At 47.7% G+C, this 22,174-nt stretch overlaps 1 protein-coding gene across 1 annotated transcript in view; it reads left to right on the top strand.

Annotated features, from left to right (window-relative positions):
- Positions 1-22,174, top strand: part of LOC308659843 (receptor-type tyrosine-protein phosphatase S-like) — a gene marked incomplete at its 3' end in the record, with an annotated part of 120,207 nt that overhangs the window by 83,496 nt on the left and 14,537 nt on the right. The window contains exons 6-9 of the mRNA XM_081313871.1: positions 7,963-8,232; positions 13,027-13,608; positions 16,327-16,469; positions 16,608-16,752. Of these exons, the coding sequence (XP_081169997.1) occupies positions 7,963-8,232; positions 13,027-13,608; positions 16,327-16,469; positions 16,608-16,752 (1,140 nt within the window). The remainder of the gene's footprint in view (positions 1-7,962; positions 8,233-13,026; positions 13,609-16,326; positions 16,470-16,607; positions 16,753-22,174) is intronic.

Here is a 22,174-nt window from a genome sequence, read left to right as displayed (position 1 = left end):
CTGGCATGCCATAGCCCTGTGCCAGTCCATGGACTGGGGGTTGGGGACCCCTGTTCTAGGTAGTCCTCGACTTATGACTTGGTCTCTTACTGACTGTTCCAAGTTTGAACACCACCTGAATTCGTAGTTCCAATGTGGCCTTGTGACTGAACTTCAGTTGGTTGGCAACCTGGATGCATTCATTGCCATTTGGCATGTCCCACGGTCATGTGACTGTGTTTTACGGCAGCTTTGCCGAAAACCAAATACTTCCTTCCAGTTTTAACAAACAATGGGTCCACTTGACAACTGCAAGCATTCATTTAATGACCGCCACCCAAAAGGTCATCCAACTGGATCCTTTGCGTGACCGATCTGTTTTACAGTCATCTCAACTTACAACCATGATGGGCAGGCTCCATTATACGGTCCTAGGTCCAGGACGCCCTGTAGTTGTAAATCTTGGATTGGCATGTTCTTGTCCCCTTCTCTCCTCTAAAACTGATGCTCAAATGGAGCTGCAGGACTGACCACAGGTAGTAACCTAAGAGTAAATCAAATTTAGGATCCGTCCAGATTTCCCCTCTTTTTTGAGGAGTGGTCTTTAGAATAGAATAGAATAGAATAGAATAGAATAGAATAGAATAGAATAGAATAGAATAGAATAGAGAATAAATAATATAGAATAGAATATGGAATAAATAATATAGAATAGAGTAGAATAGAATAGAATAGAATATGGAATAAATAATATGGAATAGAATAGAATAGAATAGAATATGGAATAAATAATATAGAATAGAATAGAATATGGAATAAATAATATAGAATAGAATTTAGAATTTTTTTAGAATTTTATTGAATTTATATACCGCCCTTTCCCGAAGGACTCAGGGCGGTTTACAGGGTATATAAAACATTAATACAAAAATTAAGACCAATTTAAAAAAGATTAAACCAAGTCCCTGTAACATGTAAAACCCCAGTTAAAACCCCAATTAAAACTCAGCCTGAGCCGGAGAGCTCGAAGAGCCAGGTCTTCAGGTCTCGGCGGAATGATCGAAGGTCGGGGGCAGTCCTAGAACAGAAAATAGAATAGAATAGAAAAGAAAAGAAAAGAATTCTTTATTGGCCAAGTGTGATAAGTGAGACATTTGTTAAGTGAGTTTTGCACCATTTCACGATCTGTCTTGCCACAGCTGTTAAGTGAATCACTGCAGTTAAGTTAGTAACACAGTTGTTAAGTGAGTCCGGCTTCCCCATTGACTTTGTAAGAAGGTCGCCAAAGGGGATCACATGAAACACACACACACACCCAGGACACTGCAACTGTCCTAAATACATGCCAGTTGCCAAGGGTCTGAATTTTGATCATGTGACCTCAGGAATGCTGCAACGGACTACCTATATTAACTCTGCACTGTGTCTAAAACTCACTGGGCAGCCCTTGTTCCGTCCATTTAAATGGTCGCTAAATGGGGATTGATCAATGCAATTTTGACATATCAAACACGGCGTTCCGCTAAATGTTGCCAGGAATAAGGATTAATGAGCATCCCTTTTCCCTTCACGGGATAAAGTTCTGCCTTAAATGAGAAAGCCGAACCAGTGATAGACTTAACCACTGCATTGACATATCATGTCAAGCCTGGTGAGTTTAAACCTTGGTTTAATGGGTGGGGGAAATCGCTTAGTAACAAGTTCTATGCCTCGGTCTATTTGTAGAAAGACGGAAAATGGATTAAAGTGGGAATGAGTGAAGCACGTTAGAGGAATCCAAGATTAAGAGGAAGTTGGGAGACAAGTAGTTCTCGACTTACAACCTGAATGGCTGTCCCTAAGCCGTGCAGTCGTTAAGTGAGTCATGCCAGATATTACGAGCTTTTAGCTTTGGTTCTTAAGCCAATCCCCAGTCATGAGGGAAATCTGGCTTCTCTTATTGACTTGCTTGTGGGAAACCCCTGGGGAAATCATAAATGGTGATCACGTGATCCCGGGGTATTGTAAATCTTTTTTTTTCCCAGCACCCGTCATAATTTAGAACGGGTCACTAAGCCAATGGCCATAATTTGAGAACTACCTGTAAATCAGGGGTCCTCAAGCTTGGCACACTTAAGACTTGTGGACTTCCAACTCCCAGAATTCCTCAGCCAGCTTTTGCTGGCTGGGGAATTCTGGGAGTCGAAGTCCAAAGTTGCCAAGCTTGAAGGACCCCCCCCCCCCTTGCTGTAAATGACCGTATGAGAAAGACAACTTTAAAATTTAGAAAAGTTGAAATGGGACAGGCACAAAGGGAGAGGATGGGCTTTGAGCATCGGGGAAGGAAAGCTGCTTCTTTTCAAAGCAAACCCAACCCCCCAAAAAATCAGCTTTATTCAGTCTGAGGCCGCCTCCTTGGATGTCTCTTTCGTTGCCAATGTTTAGCGCAAAGTGCCATCCTCCAGCTTTTGCGTTAAGGCTTTCGCTCACAAAGGCGGCACAAAGAGGAAACTTTGCATTGTTCCCCCCCCCCAAAAAAGTGGCCATTTTCTCCCTCCCTTGTGGCGAATGCAGCCCCCTCCCTTCCTCACCCCCCCCCACCTGGCAAGGATGATTGGACTCCCCTTCAGACTTCGATTCACAGCCAGTTTGAACCATGGTTTGCCAATTTCTTTTTTTTTAACCCTGATTTGAACTCCCGCCCTTCCTTCCTCCTTTTCTTCCCTTCCTCTCTCCTCTTCCCTTCTTCCTTTCTCTTCCTTTCCTTCCTTCCCTCCTTTTCCTCCCTCCCTCCCTCTTTTCTTCCTTTCTTCTCCTTCCTTTGTACCTTCCCCTTCCTTTCTTTTCTTCTTTCTTCTCCATCCTTCCTTTTGCTTTCTTTTTTCTTCCTCCCTCCTTCCTTTCTTCCCAGCATACCTCCACCTTTTTCGTTTCCCCTTCTCCTTCCTTCCTTCCTTCCTTCCTTCCTTCCTTCCTTCCTTCCTTCCTTCCTTCCTTTCTTCCTTCCTTCCACCCTGTTTCCTCTTCTCTTTCCTTCCTTCCACATTTACAATATTCATTTTGATTTGGTTGTTTTCTTCTGTTTTAATAAATACTCAGGTGTTTGCATTTTTACCTGCCTTGTTTTGCCGTTTTGATGCCTTTTGCAGAGTGAATCTTACCTCTTTGCTTGGATATTTCTCTTTCCCCTTCTCTTCCATTTGCTTTGTCCCCTCTCTTGAGTTCGCTCTCTTTCCTTACATGCCTTTTTCAAACTCAACGTCCCTCAGCAAGACTTGCACCAATGTCCGTCCTATCGGTCTCTCCATTTCATTTATCGTATGGGTGGCACTGTTTACTTGTGGCTGTGTTTTGTACCATGTCTTCCTTCCTTCCTTCCTTCCTTCCTTCCTTCCTTCCTTCCTTCCTTCCTTCCTTCCTTCCTTCCTTCCTTCCTTCCTTCCTTCCTTCCCTCTTTCTCTTTCTCTTTCTCTCTCCTTCCTGGAGTTAAATTCAGATAAGAAAGAAGTCAAACAGCTAAGAAAGGTTTCCAAACGTTGGTGTGATTCTCCATTTCATCTCCCCGAGTGGAAAGCCGTGACTTTAGCACACAGGGAAAATGCCTTGGTTTTAGTGAGGGATGAAGCCCCCTAGTTCAGCGTTACCCGCAACAACAGCCCTACAAGGTAGACCAGACTAGGAACCATATAGTACCGTATAGATCAGGACTACTTTGACTTTGACCTTTGCAAGCCCCTCCATTCCTTAATCTTCACCTGAACGAGGAGGAGGGTGTGTGTGTGTGTGCCCCAGGCACTTACTCAATTACTTTTTCGACTGGGGCTCAAACACCTCTTATCTAGTATACAAAGAGAGCACATAAACAGCACTCCCTTCCTGCACTGATGGTGTTACCTGGTTTGGTCATGAAAGGTCTGCAAGAAAGCCAGCGAGCTCAGAGAACATCACCAAGGCCCCCACGCTTCTTGTCTAACCAGAGTTCAGCCAACTCTGATCTAATGTTGCTTTGCTTTCCTCCTGTCACTCAGGGCCATTCCCAGCTAGCTTTGCACAAGAAGGAAGACCAAATCAATAGAAATCGGTCCTTCCACCACTGAATTTAGTTGCCAAAATGTTTGTGGCAACCCAGCCATCCCGGTACGACGCAGGCCACCTGCTCAGCTCTCGCGTCCCTTTCTTCCTTCACCGATCATGCAAACACCATCGTTACCTTTGATTAAACCCCGGTTAGAGTGAAACGTGCTTTACAGACAGCACCGCCCCATTCTTTTTAGAACCCGAAGAGATCCAGCATTTGGCTAAGATCAAACCAAGGCTTATTTCAGGGCCGGATGAGGGACTCTAACCCAGAAGGAGTCAGACAGTTGGAAAGAAAAAAGATAAATAAATATAAACACGGCTGGTCCCTATAAAATGTTGGAACCTGCTCCTGAGCCTACTTTTACAATCGCAGAGTTAGCGAACAGCATTAGTCCCATCTATTTTTTTGGCGTGCAGTTGTGTGTGTGTGTGTGTCTGCGCGTGCGCGCGCGCGCAAAAAATGGATCCACATGAAACAGTGCTTTCTGTCTGCCATCCCGTTCATCCTTCCGTCGAGGTGCATCTGCATGCAACACCCGCTGTGCTCATTTTGTGTGATTTCTCGTTTTCCCCCCCTCCGCCCTGTGTCTGTTTCCTTCCCCCCCTTTTTTTTGATTCTTACGAATTCTTTTATTGTTATGATTATTGTTATGATTATGATTACAATTCTGGCAGGGCTGTGATGTGCCAATGTTAGATCAGCACATTGGATCACATCAGCTAGAAACAGAGTATGCAGCATTTTAAAAGCGGGTTCTCCCTGTACCCCAAACCTCTCTGTCTCTCTCTAATTCCCCACCCTGTTTTTCCCTGAACCCAATGGGCGTTTGCTAGCAGCCCATTGAATAACTTCCACTGTTCTACACCTCCTTCTCTCTCTCTCTCTCTCTCTATCTCTCTCTCTCTCTCTCTCCCTCTTCTTCCTTTTTCTCTCCTCTTGTGCTTCTCCTTTTGCATGACCTCCGAAAGCTGCATCTATCAATGGAATCATGTCAGATTTTTCCAAGAAGCTTCGTTAGGGTGTATATATCCCAAAACCACAAAAATTTGATTAGAGTTTCTCATCTTTTTATCTTTTTGCTTTTTCTTTCCTTTCCCCTACGCGGCCTTCTTGTTGAAGCTTCTCCTCCTTATTGGGCAGGGGGAAGAAAGCCCTGCCCTTCTTTATGCATTCTCTTCCATATTTTATTTTTTGGGGGGGACTAAATTTGGGGTACCTGTAGGGGGCGAGGCCCGTTACCCTCACCTGCTCACCTTGATTTTTGCCACCGGCGAGCGTTTTTCAGCCCGCTAGTCTTTTAGGAGCGCCTAACTTTGGTCATAATTACAAGTCATCCTGGTTATCCGCTGTCTTGTTTAGCGAAAAATTGCAGGGGTCTGTAAAGCAAAGGAGAGCTGCAGTCAGATCACAAGCGCAGTCGCCGTCTTGTTTAGTGAGTGAATTGCTGGTGCCAATGGTGGTCACTAAACGAGGACAAGCTGTAAAAGACTTCAGCCCTTTTGGGTCCCTTTTTGCATCTGGTCACAAGGGCAGCCTTGTGGCTCTGAGAGAGACGGCTGGTAGTCCTCGGCTTACGACCACAGCCATGGCCAGGATTTCCGTTGCTAAGCAAGACGGTTAATAAGGGAGTCAGGCCTGATGCTAGGAGCTTTTTTTCCCCCACGGTCGCTAAGCAAATCCATGGAGTTACTAAGTGAATCATTTAATGTTAAGCTGGATTGTTAAGGAGATCCAGCTTTCCCTGTTGATTTTACTTGCTGGAAGCTGGTTAAGGCAGGTCATGAATGATGATCAGGTGAGCCTAGAACGGTGCAACCATGGTAAACCACCATTGCTAGGTCCCCAAATGTTGATTACATGACCATGGGGAATGCTACGATGGTTGTAAATGTGAGGACCGGTTGTAAGCCACTTTTTTTTCAGCATTGCTGTAACTTCAAACAGTTGCTAAATCAGGGGTCTTCAATCTTGGCCACTTTAAGACTTGTCTTTAAGTGGCCAAGTTTGAAGACCCCTGCCCTAAATGAATGGTAGTAACTCATAACCCTCAAGGAGGACTGGATATCCAGATGTGAAACACAGCTGTTTTATCATCACTTTCCCAACAGTGGCCATCTAGAACAAACGTTGGCTTTCCGAAAATCCGGCCTCCCACATTTTAGAGGTGCCGATGGGAATTTTTCAAAACAACTCAAAATTGAGCTTGACCTTCCCGCTGCTAAGCCAGATGGATCTTAAGTGAGGTTCCCCCCCTCCCCGTTTTACGATTGTACCCGCCGCCGTTCTTAAGCGAATCGCTGCGGTTATTAAGTGAGTGAGATGGTTATTAAGTGAATCTGGCTTCCTGGTTGATCTTCCAAGTCAGAAGGCCGCAAAAAGGGGATCATGTGACCGCTCCCCTAGGACGCTGCGACCGTCATAAATACGAACCCGGTTGCCAAGCGTCCGAATTGTGATTACATGACCATAGGGCAGGGGTAGGCAACCTTGGCTCTTTGATGACTCGTGGACTTCAACTCCCAGAATTCCTGAGCCAGCATAGCTCAGCATGGAAACCTCTCCCTGTCCCCTCAGCATGGCTGGCTCAGGAATTCTGGGAGTTGAAGTCCACGAGTCATCAAAGAGCCAAGGTTGCCTACCTCTGGGTGAAGGGAAATAGGTATATCTCCTCAATGTGTGGTCCTCAAATGGAACCGCATCTACATGGAAGGAAGTGTGTAGTGGGGTGCCCCAGGGCTCTGTTCTGGGCCCAGTGCTCCTCAACATCTTCATCAACGATTTGGATGAGGGGATAGATGGGGAACTCATCAAATTTGCAGACGACACCAAGCTGGCAGGAATAGCCAACGCTCCAGAAGACAGGCTTAAGATATAGGAGGATCTGGACAGTCTATCTTATCTATCTATCTTATGTCAGGGGGTCTTCAAACTTGGCCCTTTTATGACTCGTGGACTTCAACTCCCAGAATTCCTGAGCCAGCCACGCTGAGGGAAGAGGGAGTGGTTTCCAAGCTGAGCCATGCTGGCTCAGGAATTCTGGGAGTGGAAGTCCACGAGTCATCAAAGAGCCAACGTTGCCTACCCCTGCCATAGGGAACGCTGCAACAGGCGTAAGTGTGCAAAACAGTCTTGGCCCGCTTTTTCCAGGGCATGGTCACTAAACGAATGGTTGTTACGTTGAGGACTGCCTGTAAAAAGCCATTCTCCCCGTCTTCCTTTTTTTTTTTTTTTAGGGGATGGGCTTTAAGGAGCCCCCACCCCACCCCACCCCCATTGTTTATCCAGGATTTTTATCTCTTCCCTAAACCAGGATCCAGATTTTAAAGGGAATGCCGACCCAATCCCACGTTTTCATCTGGCAAGTTGGTAGCCCCTCAGGGTTGGGGTGGTGGGAAATAGAAATCCCACCCCCCGATATGCCAAGATGTATGAGGGACCCCCCCCCCCAATCTGGACGCGCTTCTGCCCTCTCTTTGCTTTTTCCAAAGATGAGAAATTGCTAATAAATTTTTGTGTCTATATCTGTGCTGTGATGATGACAGGTCTCAAACTGATCATTGGAACTCTTTGTTGCTATGAAATATTGCTTTGATGTCTATATTCTCTCTATATATATCGTTTGTGAAAGTAATTCTTTTCGAAGTTCTGTTTATTTCCCCTTCCCCCCTCCCATTTCTTGATTGATTTCTTTAGCATTCTGATAATTTTTTTTAATTTTAGCCTTTTTTTTTTAATTTTGAAAAAAAATATGAAGGAACTTAACAAGCAACGCAAGCCCCACCTGTTGTTTAAATTCTCTTCTGCTCTTTTTGTCCCCTTCCCTCCTTATCTTTTTTTTTTCCTTCTCTCTTTTTTTCTCCTCCTTTTCCCCGCCCCCTTTTTTTTCCGTTTTGTTTTGTTACCGCTGTGCGTTTCGTCCGCAGTGCGGCGCGTGGCTCCCCGATTCTCCATCCCGCCCACCAGCCACGAGATCATGCCGGGCGGGAACGTGAACATCACCTGCGTGGCGGTGGGCTCGCCGATGCCGTACGTCAAATGGATGCAGGGGGCCGAAGATTTGACGCCGGAGGACGACATGCCGGTGGGACGCAACGTCCTTGAGTTGACCGACGTCAAAGACTCCGCCAACTACACCTGTGTCGCCATGTCTAGCCTGGGTGTCATTGAAGCCGTGGCCCAGATCACCGTCAAATGTAAGTTTGCACCATTCCTTGATCCGATTCGGTCTCCTTTTGGCTGGCTTGGTCCTGGTGATCTTCACTCTGGATTTGAGATTCTGTGTCGATCCAGGTCACGGTTCTCCCAAATATGCTTTTTTTTCCCCCCAGGAGGCAACTGGACTTTCTTGTTTTTCTTTGAAGACGTTTTGCTTCTCATCCTAGAAGCTTCTTCAGCTCTGGCTGGAGGGTGGGGGAAATGGGAGGATTTATACTCCTTGCAGACAGCTGGTCATTTGCCTCCTTGTAGAGAGTCGTTGAGGCCGCTTGGAGGTTTATCTGTGTCCTCAGGGTCACCCGAGTGGGGCAAAGGACCCCTCCAAGCGGCCTCAATGACTGTTCTGTACCAGCCTGCTACCGGCCCTGCAGAAAAGGCAGGGACAACCCCTTTTACAAGAAGGCAAGAGGCTGGAATTACGCCTGCCAAATTTATTGATACAAAAACAAACAGCAAGACAGGAACCAAGAAACAGGAGCTTTTCAAGCGGTTGCCTTCAGCAAACCAGCCCTCCCACGCATTCCCCTTTTATACAGTTCAGGGCGTGGCTTCTCTCTGCCTCCTTCCGAGGTGCCCCATTGCCTTCCTCTGTTTACTCCTGATTGACTGCCTCCTGCGTCACGGGTCCTTGAACAGGGCCAGCTGTGGGTCATCTTCATCCACGCTGTCAGGCTCACACAGCTGGGTCTGCGTCGTGACCAGGTGGGAGGGGCCTGGCTGAGGGCTCTCATCAAGCTGTCCAACCCCCTCAGCAAGCTCTTCAACACCCCCCTCCTCCTCCTCCTCTGAGTCGTCCGACCCAACTGCCGACCCCACAGGCTGACCCTGAATCACAACAATGACTCATTAAATCAGGAGTGTCAAATGCGCAACGTCGCGTGATATGTTCGCGACGTATTGTGACTTTTTTCCCCATCGCCGGCAATGGGGTGAGTGCGGTTTCGCCATGATACATCCAGCCCGCGGGCCGGCAGTTTGACACCCCTGCTCTAAAAGGATGCAAAGGACCTGCCAGGAATATAAATCCTTCCCTTCCCCACCATCCAGTCAGAACTGAAGAAGCTTCCTGGATGAGAAGCGAAACGTCTTCATAGGAAAAACAAGAAAGTCCAGTGGCCTCCTGAAAAAAAATTCCCTCTTGATTTCTCCCGATGGCGGAGCTTAGCTTGATCCACAGCGGCTTTCCCACAGCATACAACTCCCAGTTCGGTGTGGATGTCTGGGTGTTCCATTGGACAACGCTGCTTGGCAAAACGGTTAAAAATGAGTTTGTTTGTGGGTTTGTTTGTTTTTTTTGAGTCCTTTCAGGCGAAAGGGGATGTTGGTTAGGCGAGACAACCTCTCCGTAACCGAGATCTCCTGTCTACATGTGCATGTCCGTCATTTTTTCCCCGTTTCCTCTGCTCGATTCCGTCCTGTCCCTTCCGCTGGTTGGCAGAACCAAAATCGAATGCGTTGAAGTTGCAAGTGGGAATCCTATTTATTTAGGATTTGTGTGTGTGTGTGTGGGGGAACAGACAGTCAAATGTTTGGGACTGCACGTCTCGCCTTTAGCTATGTGGATTGCAGCTCGCGGACGTTCTGCAGATAGTCCTCCACTTACGACGAGCGGGCCCGGTGCTTCTGTGGCGGAGCAAGGCAGCTGTTCAGCGAAGCGTACCCGATTTGACAGGCTTTTTTGCCACGATTCTTAAGCGAACCCCTGTCGTCGTTAAGTGAATCGTGTGGTCGTAAAGCGAATCTGGCTCCCGCGCTTGACTTTGCTTGCTGCAAAGGTTTCAAATGGCAGCCACAGGATCCCAGGGGGGTCCAGCCATTTGCCAAGCGCCTGAATTTGGATCATGTAACCAGGGGGGACAATTCAGCGGTTGCCAGGGTAAGGAAGCAGCTGTAAGCAACCTTTCTTACAGTGCCCTCGTAACTTCCAACGAATGGTCGTAAGTCGAGGACTACCTGTTCTGGAAAATACCTGAAATGGATCACATGACTTGCCTCTGCATTTTCCTGGGGGGTTGTGACTTCTGACTCACTCTGATTCCGGGCTCCTACGTTGAGTCAGAGCTGTGCACGAGAAGAACATTGTTGCATGATGTGACATGAGCCTGTGCATGTGTCCCGGATTGCCCTCCAATGTTCCCTGGAGTGTGTGTGTGGGGGGCTGCACGACACCCCACGCCCGCCAAGTTGTTTGCAAACAAGGTCCATAGGGAACCTCAGCATGTCCCCTTTGCTTCGTGCATCCACGTCCCGGAGACGCATGCCTGCCTCCCGTGTACTTTTGCGTAGGTCTTGTGGCCAGTTTGTGGGCTCTTCGGGCATGCCACTGTGTCTTTGCGGGTTGGACTAGAAGACCTCCAAGGCCCCTTCCCACAGTGTGATTCTGTAATAAGAGCACGAGGAGCGTTTGACAAGAGTGAAACAGCAGTGGGCACCTCCCCTGCCCTGGTGCCACAAAGAGTGATCTGGATGTAATTTGTGTGCGTTGACCTGAAGGAAAACAGAGGTGCGATAACATCTGTATTTTGGGGAACGGTCACAGAGAAAAACAAAGGGGATAATTGGGTCATTTCAAAGGCCAAGATGATCCAGTATTAGTTAACAATCTAGAACAGTCTTTCCCAACCGCGTGCCCATTAAGATGGCTGGAGTCCAACTGGCTGGGGAATTCTGGGAGTTGATGTCCACCCATCTTAAAGGGCAGAAAGACTGATCTAGAACATCACGGATGCTTCAAAGATGGCCAAAAGCAGAGAGCTTTCATCTTCTGCCCCAGATGCAAGAGGCAGCAAGAACAAAGGAGTAAAATCTATACAGGTGACCCTTGATTTACAACCGGTCGCTTCGCTTAGCGACCGTTCTAAGCTGTGACAGACCTACCTTGGGGCTACTCGCGACTTGCTTCCAAAATCCAGACCATCAGACCCTCCAGATGTTCAGCGAGGTAGCTGCATTCACGGGAACTGTACTCAAAGTTTGGCATTTGGCCAAACATGGTTAATTCCGCTGGTCTGCAAAACTGAGCTCACCGCGAATCGTGGCTTCGCTTAACCACGTCAATGTTTGCTTAACGACCGTGGGGGTCACCTTACCGCCATGGCCTTTGTTTCACGCCCATCACAAAAAAAAAGGTTGTAATAGGACTCTCGTGACTTAGGTCTGCGATATGCAGGCTCCATTATAGTCGTAAGTAGAGGATTACCCTTAGGGATAGGAAAACTACAGTAGTGGCCAAAATTGTGCAAACCTTTTGGGAAAAGTGTATTTTTGAGGTTTGATGGCTAAACACCACTTTTTTGGGGGGGCGTAGTACCATAAAATTATATATCAATGGAAAGATAATTTAATCGAGAATGGAAGGCAACAAAGTTTGTTCAATTGTCTGTGCTGTACTCTATGAAAAGTTACATAGCCAAATAACCAGAAAAAGGAAGCACAACTTGCTTAGGTGGATATCAGGTAGCTTTCCTTCATCTGATTGTAGCCAATGAGCACGAGCGTTTAGAGACCCAATCGGGTGGCTCTCATTTGTCAGTGTGTTATGTGATCGCTATCAAGTTGGTTGGGGTTTTTTTGTGTTCTTTCGTTTAGTGAGCTTGTAAAACGTAATAAAATTCAAGTAATGGTGCAAAGATTTGACTGGTCGCCCAGAAAGCGATGTAAAATAGTATTATTAAGTGAACTGGGCTGCAGTTATAAAGAAATTAGAAGGAAAATGGGTGGAAACTTAACCAAAGGTGGCATGTCTACTGTACACTTTTCCCAAAAGGTTTCCACAATTTTGGCCACTACTGTCTTGAACTTGGCAATGGGGTGAATGATTGATGGAAAGGAAAGCGGCCTCAGAGCTGTGCCATTAACAGACGTAGGTCACTGCAGTCGTTAAGTAAGGCACCCAAGTAGGTCATTGCAGTTGTTAAGTAAGGCACCCAAGTGATTGCCTCGTTCAGCCACCGTTGTCCTGCCACTCAAAGACACAATCGTTAAGTGACTGCACAGGTTGGCAAACAAATACAGGCCGTCTCGACTTGAGGACCACAACGGAGCCCCAAACTTCCGTTGCTGTGCGAGACGGTTGCGAAGCGAGTTTTGTTCCCGCTTTACGACCTTTCTTGCCCCGGTTGTTAAGTGAATCGCTGCAGTTATTAAGCTAGTAAGCCAGTGGTTAAGTCGATCTGGCTTCCCTGTTGACTTTGCTTGTCGAAGGGAGATTGCAGGACGTTGCAACGGTCGTAAATGTGAACCAGTTGCCCAGCGTGTTGCTCCCTTAACAGTTGCGGTGACTGCCTTAACAACGGTGACATAAAACGGGGCAAAACTCACCTATCCAATCTCTTGGCTTACTTAGCCCAGGGGTGGGCAACCTCGGCTCTTTTATGACTCATGGACTTCAACTCCCAGAATTCTTGGGTCAGCTATGCTGACTCAGGAATTCTGGGAGTTGAAGTCCATGAGTCATAAAAGAGCCGTGGTTGCCTACCCCTGGTAGCCTTATACGTTTGGGGCACAATTGTGGTCGTACGTTGATGGCTACCTATACTTGCAAGCAAACGGCCACTTTTTTAGCGCTGGGCACACCTCAGTGCTGCCGACCATTGAGCTGAACACTTTCCAGATTGGTTAAGGAGGTTGGTAAAATCCACCTAACTAGGCCGGGAACATTTCAGCCACTCTTCTTCAATAAATGCTACCCCCTACGCCGCACGCCGGGTAAAACGTAGCGCATGCACCGGGCGCGACTGTGTTCTTTTCATCAATTCTTCCCGTTTTCTCAGCCTTTCCCAAAGCTCCAGGCACCCCCGTTGTCACCGAGACCACGGCCACCAGCATCACCATAACCTGGGACTCCGGAAACCCGGACCCCGTCTCCTATTACGTGATCGAGTATAAGTCCAAGAGTCAGGACGGGCCGTATCAAATCAAGGAGGACATCACCACCACCCGCTACAGCATTGGGGGTCTTAGTCCCAACTCAGAGTACGAGATCTGGGTGTCGGCGGTGAACACAATTGGGCAGGGCCCTCACAGCGATTCCGTTGTGACCCGCACGGGGGAGCAGGCCCCCGCCAGCGCCCCTCGAAATGTTCAAGGCCGGATGTTGAGCGCTACGACCATGCTCATCCAGTGGGAGGAACCGGTGGAACCCAACGGTCAGATCCGGGGCTACAGGGTGTATTACACCATGGAGCCCGACCAGCCAGTCAGCAACTGGCAGAAACACAACGTGGACGATAGTCTCTTGACCACCGTCGGCAGCCTGCTGGAGCAGGAGACCTACACCGTGCGGGTCTTGGCATTCACGTCGGTGGGGGATGGCCCGCTCTCGGATCCCATCCAAGTGAAAACCCAACAAGGAGGTGAGACGTTGCGTGGTCTAGTGGTCAAGGTGTTGGGCTAGGAGACTTGAGTTCTAGTCCTGTCGTAGGAACGAAAGGGGGCTGGGTGATTTGGGTTCAGGAACTAGGCGGCGGTGAGTTCTAGTCCCGCCTGAAGCATGAAAGTCAACTGGGTGGCTTTGGGCCAATCACCAGGGAATGGTGAGTTCTAGTCCACCATAGGCAGGAAAGCTAGCTGGGTGACTTTGGGCCAATAATTAGACAGCAGTGAGTTCTAGTCCCGCCTAAGGCATGAAAGTTGACTGGGTGACTTTGGGCCAATAATTAGGCGGCAGTGAGTTCTAGTCCCACCTAAGGCATGAAAGTCGACTGGGTGACAAGGGGTTTCACTCTCTGTCAGCCCAACCCACTTCACAGGGTTGTGGTGGTGGAGAAAATAGGAGGAGGAAGTAGTTTGTGTGTGTTCACAGGATGGAGTTATTTATAAAGGCAAGATATATTTATAAATAAAACTAACTTGCTATGGCAGGGGTCCCCAACCCCTGGGCCGTGGACCAGTACCGGGCCGCAAAATGCCAACAACCGGTCCGCACAAACAAGCAAAGCCTCATCCGCGGGATGCAGGCAGCACACAAATCCACGCACTCTCCAGTCCGTGGAAAAAACCTCTCTCCACGGAACCGGTCCCTGGTGCCCAAAAGGTTGGGGGCCTCTGTGCTACGGCACTCCATTTGATTCTCCCAAAGGGCTTCGGAACCACTTCACTGCTCAGCAACCAATAAACTAGTTTTAATGAGCGTCTAGTTGGCTATTTAAGAGTGCTTTGTATTGTGATAGATTTCGGTTGCCATTGTGCAGAAATTGAATGCCGTAGCTTCTGTCAGTCAAGAAGAGACGGAATCAGGAATGAATGGAACATGAATGAATCCATTTGTCTGGAATGGTATAGGGCTTCCTGCTTGAACAGGGGGTTGGACTAGAAGACCTCCCTGGTCCCTCCCAACTCTGTTATTCTGTTGCTCTGTTATGACTGAAGCTGGCTTGTATGTGACCAGGAATAATTGGTATAAAGCCAGTATGTTGACGAAGGATTGAATTGTGCAGCATAGATTTGAAGGGAGAGTAAATGGAGTAAAAGGGAGAGGGAGAGGGAGATTCACCTTAATGAAAAAGGGGCAGCATACAAATATAATAAATAAATAACATGATAAAGAAATAAAATGGAGAACATTGCCATTGGATGGAACTGAGATCCTGCAAAGAAAGAGGGTTAAAAAGAAGAAGACCGTGCGTGAGTCTTTTCTTTTCTTTTCTTTTTTTCTTTTCTTCCCCCAAATCCTGCATGGATTTGGCGGAAGAAAAGAGATGGCAAATGTGGGTTCACGTAAACTACACACAGGTAGTCCTTGACTTAAGACCACAATTGGGACTAAAGTTTTCCTTGTTAAGCAAGGCAATTGTTCAGCGAGTCACACAAGATTTTACAACCTCTTTTACCCCGGTTGTTAAGCAAAGCACTGCAATTTTTAAGTGAATCACTGTGCTGTCCATCTTACACACACACACACACACACACACACACACAAACGTGTAACTGTGATTTAGTGAATTTATTAATATTCCCCAGCTATTCCCTTCACCAAAAACTCAGAACTGTCCCAATTAGGTCCAGCCACGAGCAAACCAAGGTTAGTCCACAGAGCAATGGCAAAAGGGTCCACAAGTTGCTCAAACACAATAACTCCACCTGACAAACTTAAACCCACACATAAGGGAGCTCCAAAGGCAAGAAAAAAACCAGAGTTTCCAAGGCACGAGTCAGTTCCAAACACTGTGTCAATCCAGAGTCAGGCCGGAATCATGAGGACTAGAAAACACACAGCTAAGAAAACAAACACGTTCTTCTCAGTAACCCCTCCGTCTGTCCGCTGTGATAAATAGCCAGCTTTCTGGTGCAGCCCATCGAGATGGCCGAGGCCCTCACCTCTTGAGTCGTCTGGCTGGCCTTCTCTGCTCCTGCCTTTTCTCTGCCCTGTGTGTTCTCCGATCAGGTGCAGAAGGCACTTCCTCCCGCTCTTTGCTGGCCGTCGGCCACTGCAAGCTTTCCCCAGCTGGCTGTTCAGAGTCATCGATCAACTCGGTTCCTGACGTGCCAGGAATTGGCTCATTCTTCCCCGAGCTGCCATCTAAGGAAGTATCTGGGGAATCGTCCAAGAGAGTCATTGCCATCACATGCTGATTAAGCGAATCTGGCTTCCCCCATTGATTTGCTTGTTGGAAGCCGGCTGGGAAGGTCACAAAGGAAAACAGTGGCTTACAACCAATCCTCAGACTTACGGCCATCGCGGCATCCCCGCGGTCATGTGATCAAAATTCAGGCACTAGATAACCCACACGTACTTATGACCCTTTGCGATGTCCTGTGATCACATGATCACCATTTGCAACTTTCCCAGAGGGCCTCTGACGGGCAAAATCGATGCAAAAAACCGGATTCGCTTAAAAACAACCGCACGATTCGCTTAAGAAATGCATTGGTTCGTTTACCAACCAAGGCAAAAAAAAAAAGTCATAAAAATCAACGTAGGCAACGACTCTCTTAACCATTGCCTTGCTTAGCAATAGAAATTTTGGGCTCGATTTGGGTCGTAAGTCAAGGACTACCCATTTATCCAGTTGTCTTCTGTCTCCTCGCCAATTCTCACACGCATCCCTCGCCTCCCTTACCTTTTTCCCTAGTTCCCGGGCAGCCGATGAACTTCCGAGCAGAGGCGAAGAGCGAGAGCACCATTTTACTGACCTGGAGCCCCCCCCGCCAGGACATTATTCTGAAGTACGAACTCCTTTACAAGGAAATCAGCAACAAACCAGGAACCCCGGAGGTGAGACCGATTTCGGGGGGGGGGAGCGGGAATCCGTTGCGGGGAAATCGGGAGTGACCGTGCCCCGTTCACGCCTGTGTTCTTTGTTTCTCTTGCTTGTTTGGGCTGCCAACCCTCGCACCCGCGGCCGGCCTGCAGTTTCTGAAGACATTTGACCCCGTGACATCCTTCCTGGTGAAAGAACTCAACCCCAACACCGAATATGTCTTCCAGCTGGCGGCTCGCTCAGCTCTGGGCCTTGGAGCCCCGACATCGGAGGTCAGGGAGCGCACGCTGCAGTCTAGTAGGTGTCCCTTTTCTTACCCAGAATTCTCTGAAGGGATCACGGTCAGGCAGGAGACACAACGGCTGGGGGTCCAGGTGTGGAATGGTGACCAGCGTGGGGCTTCGGGGCAAGCCGAATCGGACGCTGTGGGCCTCGCGTGGTTTTTGCCCCGTAGGAGTTAAGCAAGGAGCTAATGTTTCTCTAGCTGCTCTCTCGGCTCACTAAGGACCAGCATATCCTGGGAATTATTTTCTGGCTGCAAAAAAGAGGAGTGTGGGGAACGTCTCTCTGTGTGGCTGGGCCTGGTTTAATCACGTTGTTGGGCTGTGTTTCGAGGGGCGCACGGTGGGCTTGAAGGGTGAGAAGAAGCTACTAGCCCGTGGACTCTCTCTTAAGGCCGCCCCCTTACCTTACTTGAAAATGTGGCACTGTCCTGGGTGAGAAAGCGCGACTCCCTTAAACTGAAAGTTCGGCTTAACCAGGATGACTGGCGTGTGTGTGTGTGTGTGGGGGGGGTGGCTTTCCGGCCACAAAGGGATGTAGGTTTGTGAGCGTCAAATGCTCTGGCTGGAGGTCGGATGGAACAGGAGGAAAACATGCCAAGGGCTGCGGAGGACTTCGTGACCGTATTTTTGAGAGAGACCTTTTTTTTTTTTCCTCGCTCCTTCCTTTTTCCCTTTCCCATAATCCACTGTCACGGCATTTCCCCTAAACACCCCCCCAAAAAAAAGAAAGTATGATGGAGGGCACGGTAAGGGCGGGTCTCAATCACGCCACCATAGTGCTGGTTTTAGTTTAATGGATTGTCTCCCTTCACGGTTGCACCCTGGGACAGCACCAATCCTGGCTGGCAATAAAACATGAAACTTTGCTTTAAAAGGAAAAGAAAAAAAAGAAAGAATGAGGTGGTTTTCTCGATCGTTTTTTCTTTCTTTCTTTCTTTCTTTCTTTCTTTCTTTCTTTCTTTCTTTCTTTCTTTCTTTCTTTCTTCCTTCCTTCCTTCCTTCCTTCCTTCCTTCCTTCCTTCCTTCCTTCCTTTCTTTCTTTCTTTCTTTCTTCTTTCTTTCTTTCTTTTCTTTCTTTCTTTCTTTCTCTTTCCGTTCGTTCGTTCTTCTTTCTTTCTTTTTTTTTCTCTCCCTACCCCCAACAGCATGAATGGCTGTGGCTGTTCTTTGTCTTTCTGTCTTCTCTGATCTTTACTGTGTTGACCTCGGCCGCAGGGTTGGAGTAGCTGTGACCAGAATATGGGGTGGTGGGGGTGGTGGTGGTGGAAGGAGGAGGCCCAAGGACCTGCATTTTGTCCTCCCAGCAGGCCTCAAAATAGGACCGCTGCCCACGCAAAGGTTACCGAGAGCTTCATCTGCCATTTTTCCCCCCCTTCTTGTTATTTCTTTTCCCCGACTCTTATTTTATTTCCTCTGCCTTCTCTCTTCTCCCCGCTGCCCTTCCCAACATAACGTACGCAGTTTATCCCTTCTGCGCGCTGCGGCTGTAGATCAACCGCCCTCCACTCTCGTTTCTTCGCACTCAGCTCTCCAACAGCCTGGGTGCGGGCTGACGGGGGCCGAGGTCCGAGGCGTCTGGTGGGCACCCAGTTTGGAAAGAACGGCCTGGACCTGCAGGCATAATTCTGGTGTCAGGATGAGGTCAAACGCCTCACGTGCTTGAGGGGAATTCAGTGGTGGTCTGGGGTCTTTGGGGTTCCCTGAGCTGGGTGGTTTTTCTTGCAGACGTTTCATGACCCACCTAGGTAACACCATCAGTATTAGAGAGGAGCTGAGTTTGCTCTCAGTTTATGTACATGGGGCTTGGCCTGAGAGCCTAATCAAGGAAGTACCAGGAACCGCTTGGTTCTTATCGCTGACAGGGCAAGCCGCTTGTATAGAAAGAAGAGAGCAAACCCCACTGATGGTGTTACCTTGTTGGGTCATGAGATGTCTACAAGAAAGCAACCAAGCTCGGAGAGAGCATCAAGGACCCCCCCCCCCGGTCCTCCTTCTTCTTCTCCTTCTCTCCTCCTCCTCCTCCTCCTCCTCCACCTCCACCTCCACAAACCCCACATTCCCTTCTAGCAGTGATGACGTTACCTAGTTGGGTCATGATACGTCTGCAAGAAAATCACCAAGCTCAGAGAGCACCAAGGACCCCACAGTCCTCCTCCTCCTCCTCCTCTCCACAAACCCCATTCCCTTCTACAACTGATGACGTTACCTAGTTGGGTTGTGAAACGTCTGCAAGAAAATCACCAAGCTCAGAGAGCGCCAAGGACCCCACAGTCCTCCTCCTCCTCCTCCTCTCCACAAACCCCATTCCCTTCTACAACTGATGACGTTACCTAGTTGGGTTGTGAAACGTCTGCAAGAAAATCACCAAGCTCAGAGAGCACCAAGGACCCCACAGTCCTCCTCCTCCTCCAACCCCACATTCCCTTCTAGCACTGATGACGTTAGCTAGTTGGGTTGTGAAACGTCTGCAAGAAAACCACCAAGCTCAGAGAGCGCCAAGGACCCCCCAGTTCAACCCTAAGCTACAATTGTTTTCTTCTTGGTCTCTTGGGGTGTGTAACTGGTCTTACCTTGACCAAGAAAGTTAGGACGTCCATAAGTTAAAAAATGGACTTCGTAGCACCTCTTCATACAACGGGGAACATGACCGCCTAGTCTCAAGGAATGGGGGATTCCTTGCAGGATGCTGCTTAGCTTTTTGGGGTGGGGGGAGTCAGAGGGGAGGGGAACTCACCTGGAACCGGGGCCCGTTAATTTATTTTCTCTCTTTGCATTTCTTCCTGACTGTAATTGGAATCCTGCGGGCCAACATCCGGCCACCTTTTTTCAGAGTCTTCTCGACACTTAACGTGTTTTTTTTTCCGCAATGGTGTGAGGAGGGATAGGCAGTGCTTCTGTTGTACGAAAAAGGGGCGGTGGAAGAAATAGTGTCCCTTTTTCCGCCGAGGCAACGGCGGGAGGGCTGGTGCGTTGGAAGGAAAAACAGGCAGTGGGAATCGATATTTTTTTCCTTGGTTTTGTTGGTTAGGGCTGATGGGGGTGTGTGGGGTTTGGTTTTTTTTGTTTGTTGGTTTGTTTCTGGTTGTTTTGCAGGAAGGGTAGACAAAGGCCATGGTGGACATGGCCGTGGGTAGCTGTGAAATTGTGTTATTTGGTTTCCTGTGAAAGGGTTAGGGTCTTTGACCCACTGGCCGCTCACCCAGGAGTAAAAGCGACGGACCTTTCCGGGCTCCCGTCATTCAATTCTATTGGCCCCGTGGAGAGATTGAGGTCCCTGCCCCCTCCCCACTCCCGGCCTTTCATGAGAGGGGTCTTGGAATAAAGCCAAACCAGGAATAAACTAGGTTGAGGTCTGGGGCCAAGAGTCACCCTCCCCTCCTTTCCTCTTTTGCTTTCTTCCATCCGTTCCCTCCCTCCCTCTCGCCTTCCTTCCCATCCACCTATTTCCTCCGTTCCCATCCATTTCCTTCCTTTCCCATCCATCTCCTTCCTTCCTTCCTTCCTTTCTTCTCACCCATCTATTTCCTTCCTTCCTTCCCCACCCATTTCCTTCCTTCCTTGCCACCCATCTATTTCCTTCCTTCTTTCTTTCCCTATTTCCTTCCTTCTTCCTTCCTTGCCACCCATCCATTTCCTTCCTTCCCATCCATTTCCTTCCTTCCTTGCCACCCATCTATTTCCTTCCTTCCTTCCTTCCTTCCTTGCCACCCATCTATTTCCTTCCTTCTTTCTTTCCCTACTTCCTTCCTTCCTTGCCACCCAACTATTTCCTTCCTTCCCATCCATTTCCTCCCTTCCTTCCTTCTTTGCCACCCATCTATTTCCTTCCTCCCTTCCTCACCCATTTCCTTCCTTCCGATCCATCCGTTTCCTTCCTTCCCATCCCCTCTCCTTTCTTACTCTCTTCTCCTCCCTTCCTCTCTTTCTTCCTTTCTCTCTCTTTCTCTCTCTCTCTTTCTCTTCCATCAGTTAGCTCAGACCATCTCTGCTTCCTCAGGGGGGGGGAGACCTGGGGTGGGATGGGGGTTGCTTGGTGGTCTTGTAACCCCCCTGAAAACCTGTCTTTTGTTTCCTGACTGGCTGCTGGAGGAAGGAGCCCAATTCTTCCCTGTTCCTGGCGGCATCCTTCGGCGTTCAGACCTCCCAGCTTGGGGCAGGCTTCTGTGTTTTTTCCTCTTCCTCCTCCTCCTCTTCCTCCTTCTTCCTTTCTTTAACTTGTTTTCTCCTTTGATGCAGCCTTCACCTCATACAGTTCTCCTGGCCTATCCTTGACGAGTTTCCTTTCCCTTCCTCTCTCTCTCTCCCTCTTTTTCTCTCTCTCTTTTTCTCTTTCTCCCTTGGCTGGCATGCCTGTCTGATGCATGGATGCTCTGCCTATGTGGGGGGGGGGGGGAGACGTTTTTTCACTGCAAAAAAAAAATAGCATGATTTGTCCCCTCCTCTCTCTTTCTTCTCTTTGCCCCCAGGGCATATCTGCATATTTTTCAGCCTGTCCAAGTTCTCTTCTCTTAAGATCTGCAAGGATTTCCGATATATTCAGCAGGTGGAGGTGATGTTTTCAGAAAATTGGAGGGGAGGGGGGAAGAGAAATCTCCCTTTGCATTTAAGTCGATGTTTCTCAGCCTGCTCTGAACCAAAATGTACTTCTCCGGCTATTATGAGGCAGTTTCACCCTAGGTTTGCCAGAGGAAAATTGCCCTCCGAGTAAACAACGCTGGAAGAGATGATTTCAAAATGCATTTTATGCAGGGTGTTCAAGTATATGTGCATAACTTACGGGAATGTTTCTGCTGTGTGCATAAAAATCAGTATTATTATTGTTATTTTGCCGGTGGTGTGGCGTGACTTCTAATTTATTTATTTACTTAGCGTATGTCAACTGCAGAGGTCATGCAATCACTGATATGTAGATTTAGTTTAAATAAAGCATCTCATCATCTTTATGGGATGACGAAAACCAAGGCAAACAAGCAGAATAGAATAGAATAGAATAGAATAGAATAGAATAGAATAGAATAGAATAGAATAGAATAGAATAGAATAGAATAGAATAGAATAGAATAGAATAGAATAGAATAGAGAATGGAATGAACAGAAAAGAATAGAATAGAATAGAATAGAATAGAATAGAATAGAATAGAATAGAATAGAATAGAATAGAATAGAATAGAATAGAGAATGGAATGAACAGAAAATAATAGAATAGAATAGAATAGAATAGAATAGAATAGAATAGAATAGAATAGAATAGAATAGAATAGAATAGAATAGAATAGAGAATGGAATGAACAGAAAATAATAGAATAGAATAGAATAGAATAGAATAGAATAGAATAGAATAGAATAGAATAGAATAGAATAGAATAGAATGAACAGAAAATAATAGAATAGAATAGAATAGAATAGAATAGAATAGAATAGAATAGAATAGAATA

Source organism: Vipera berus, assembly GCF_964194415.1.
Source record: "Vipera berus genome assembly, chromosome: 1".
Taxonomy (NCBI): domain Eukaryota; kingdom Metazoa; phylum Chordata; class Lepidosauria; order Squamata; family Viperidae; genus Vipera; species Vipera berus.
This window is presented reverse-complemented; position numbering and strand designations above follow the sequence as displayed.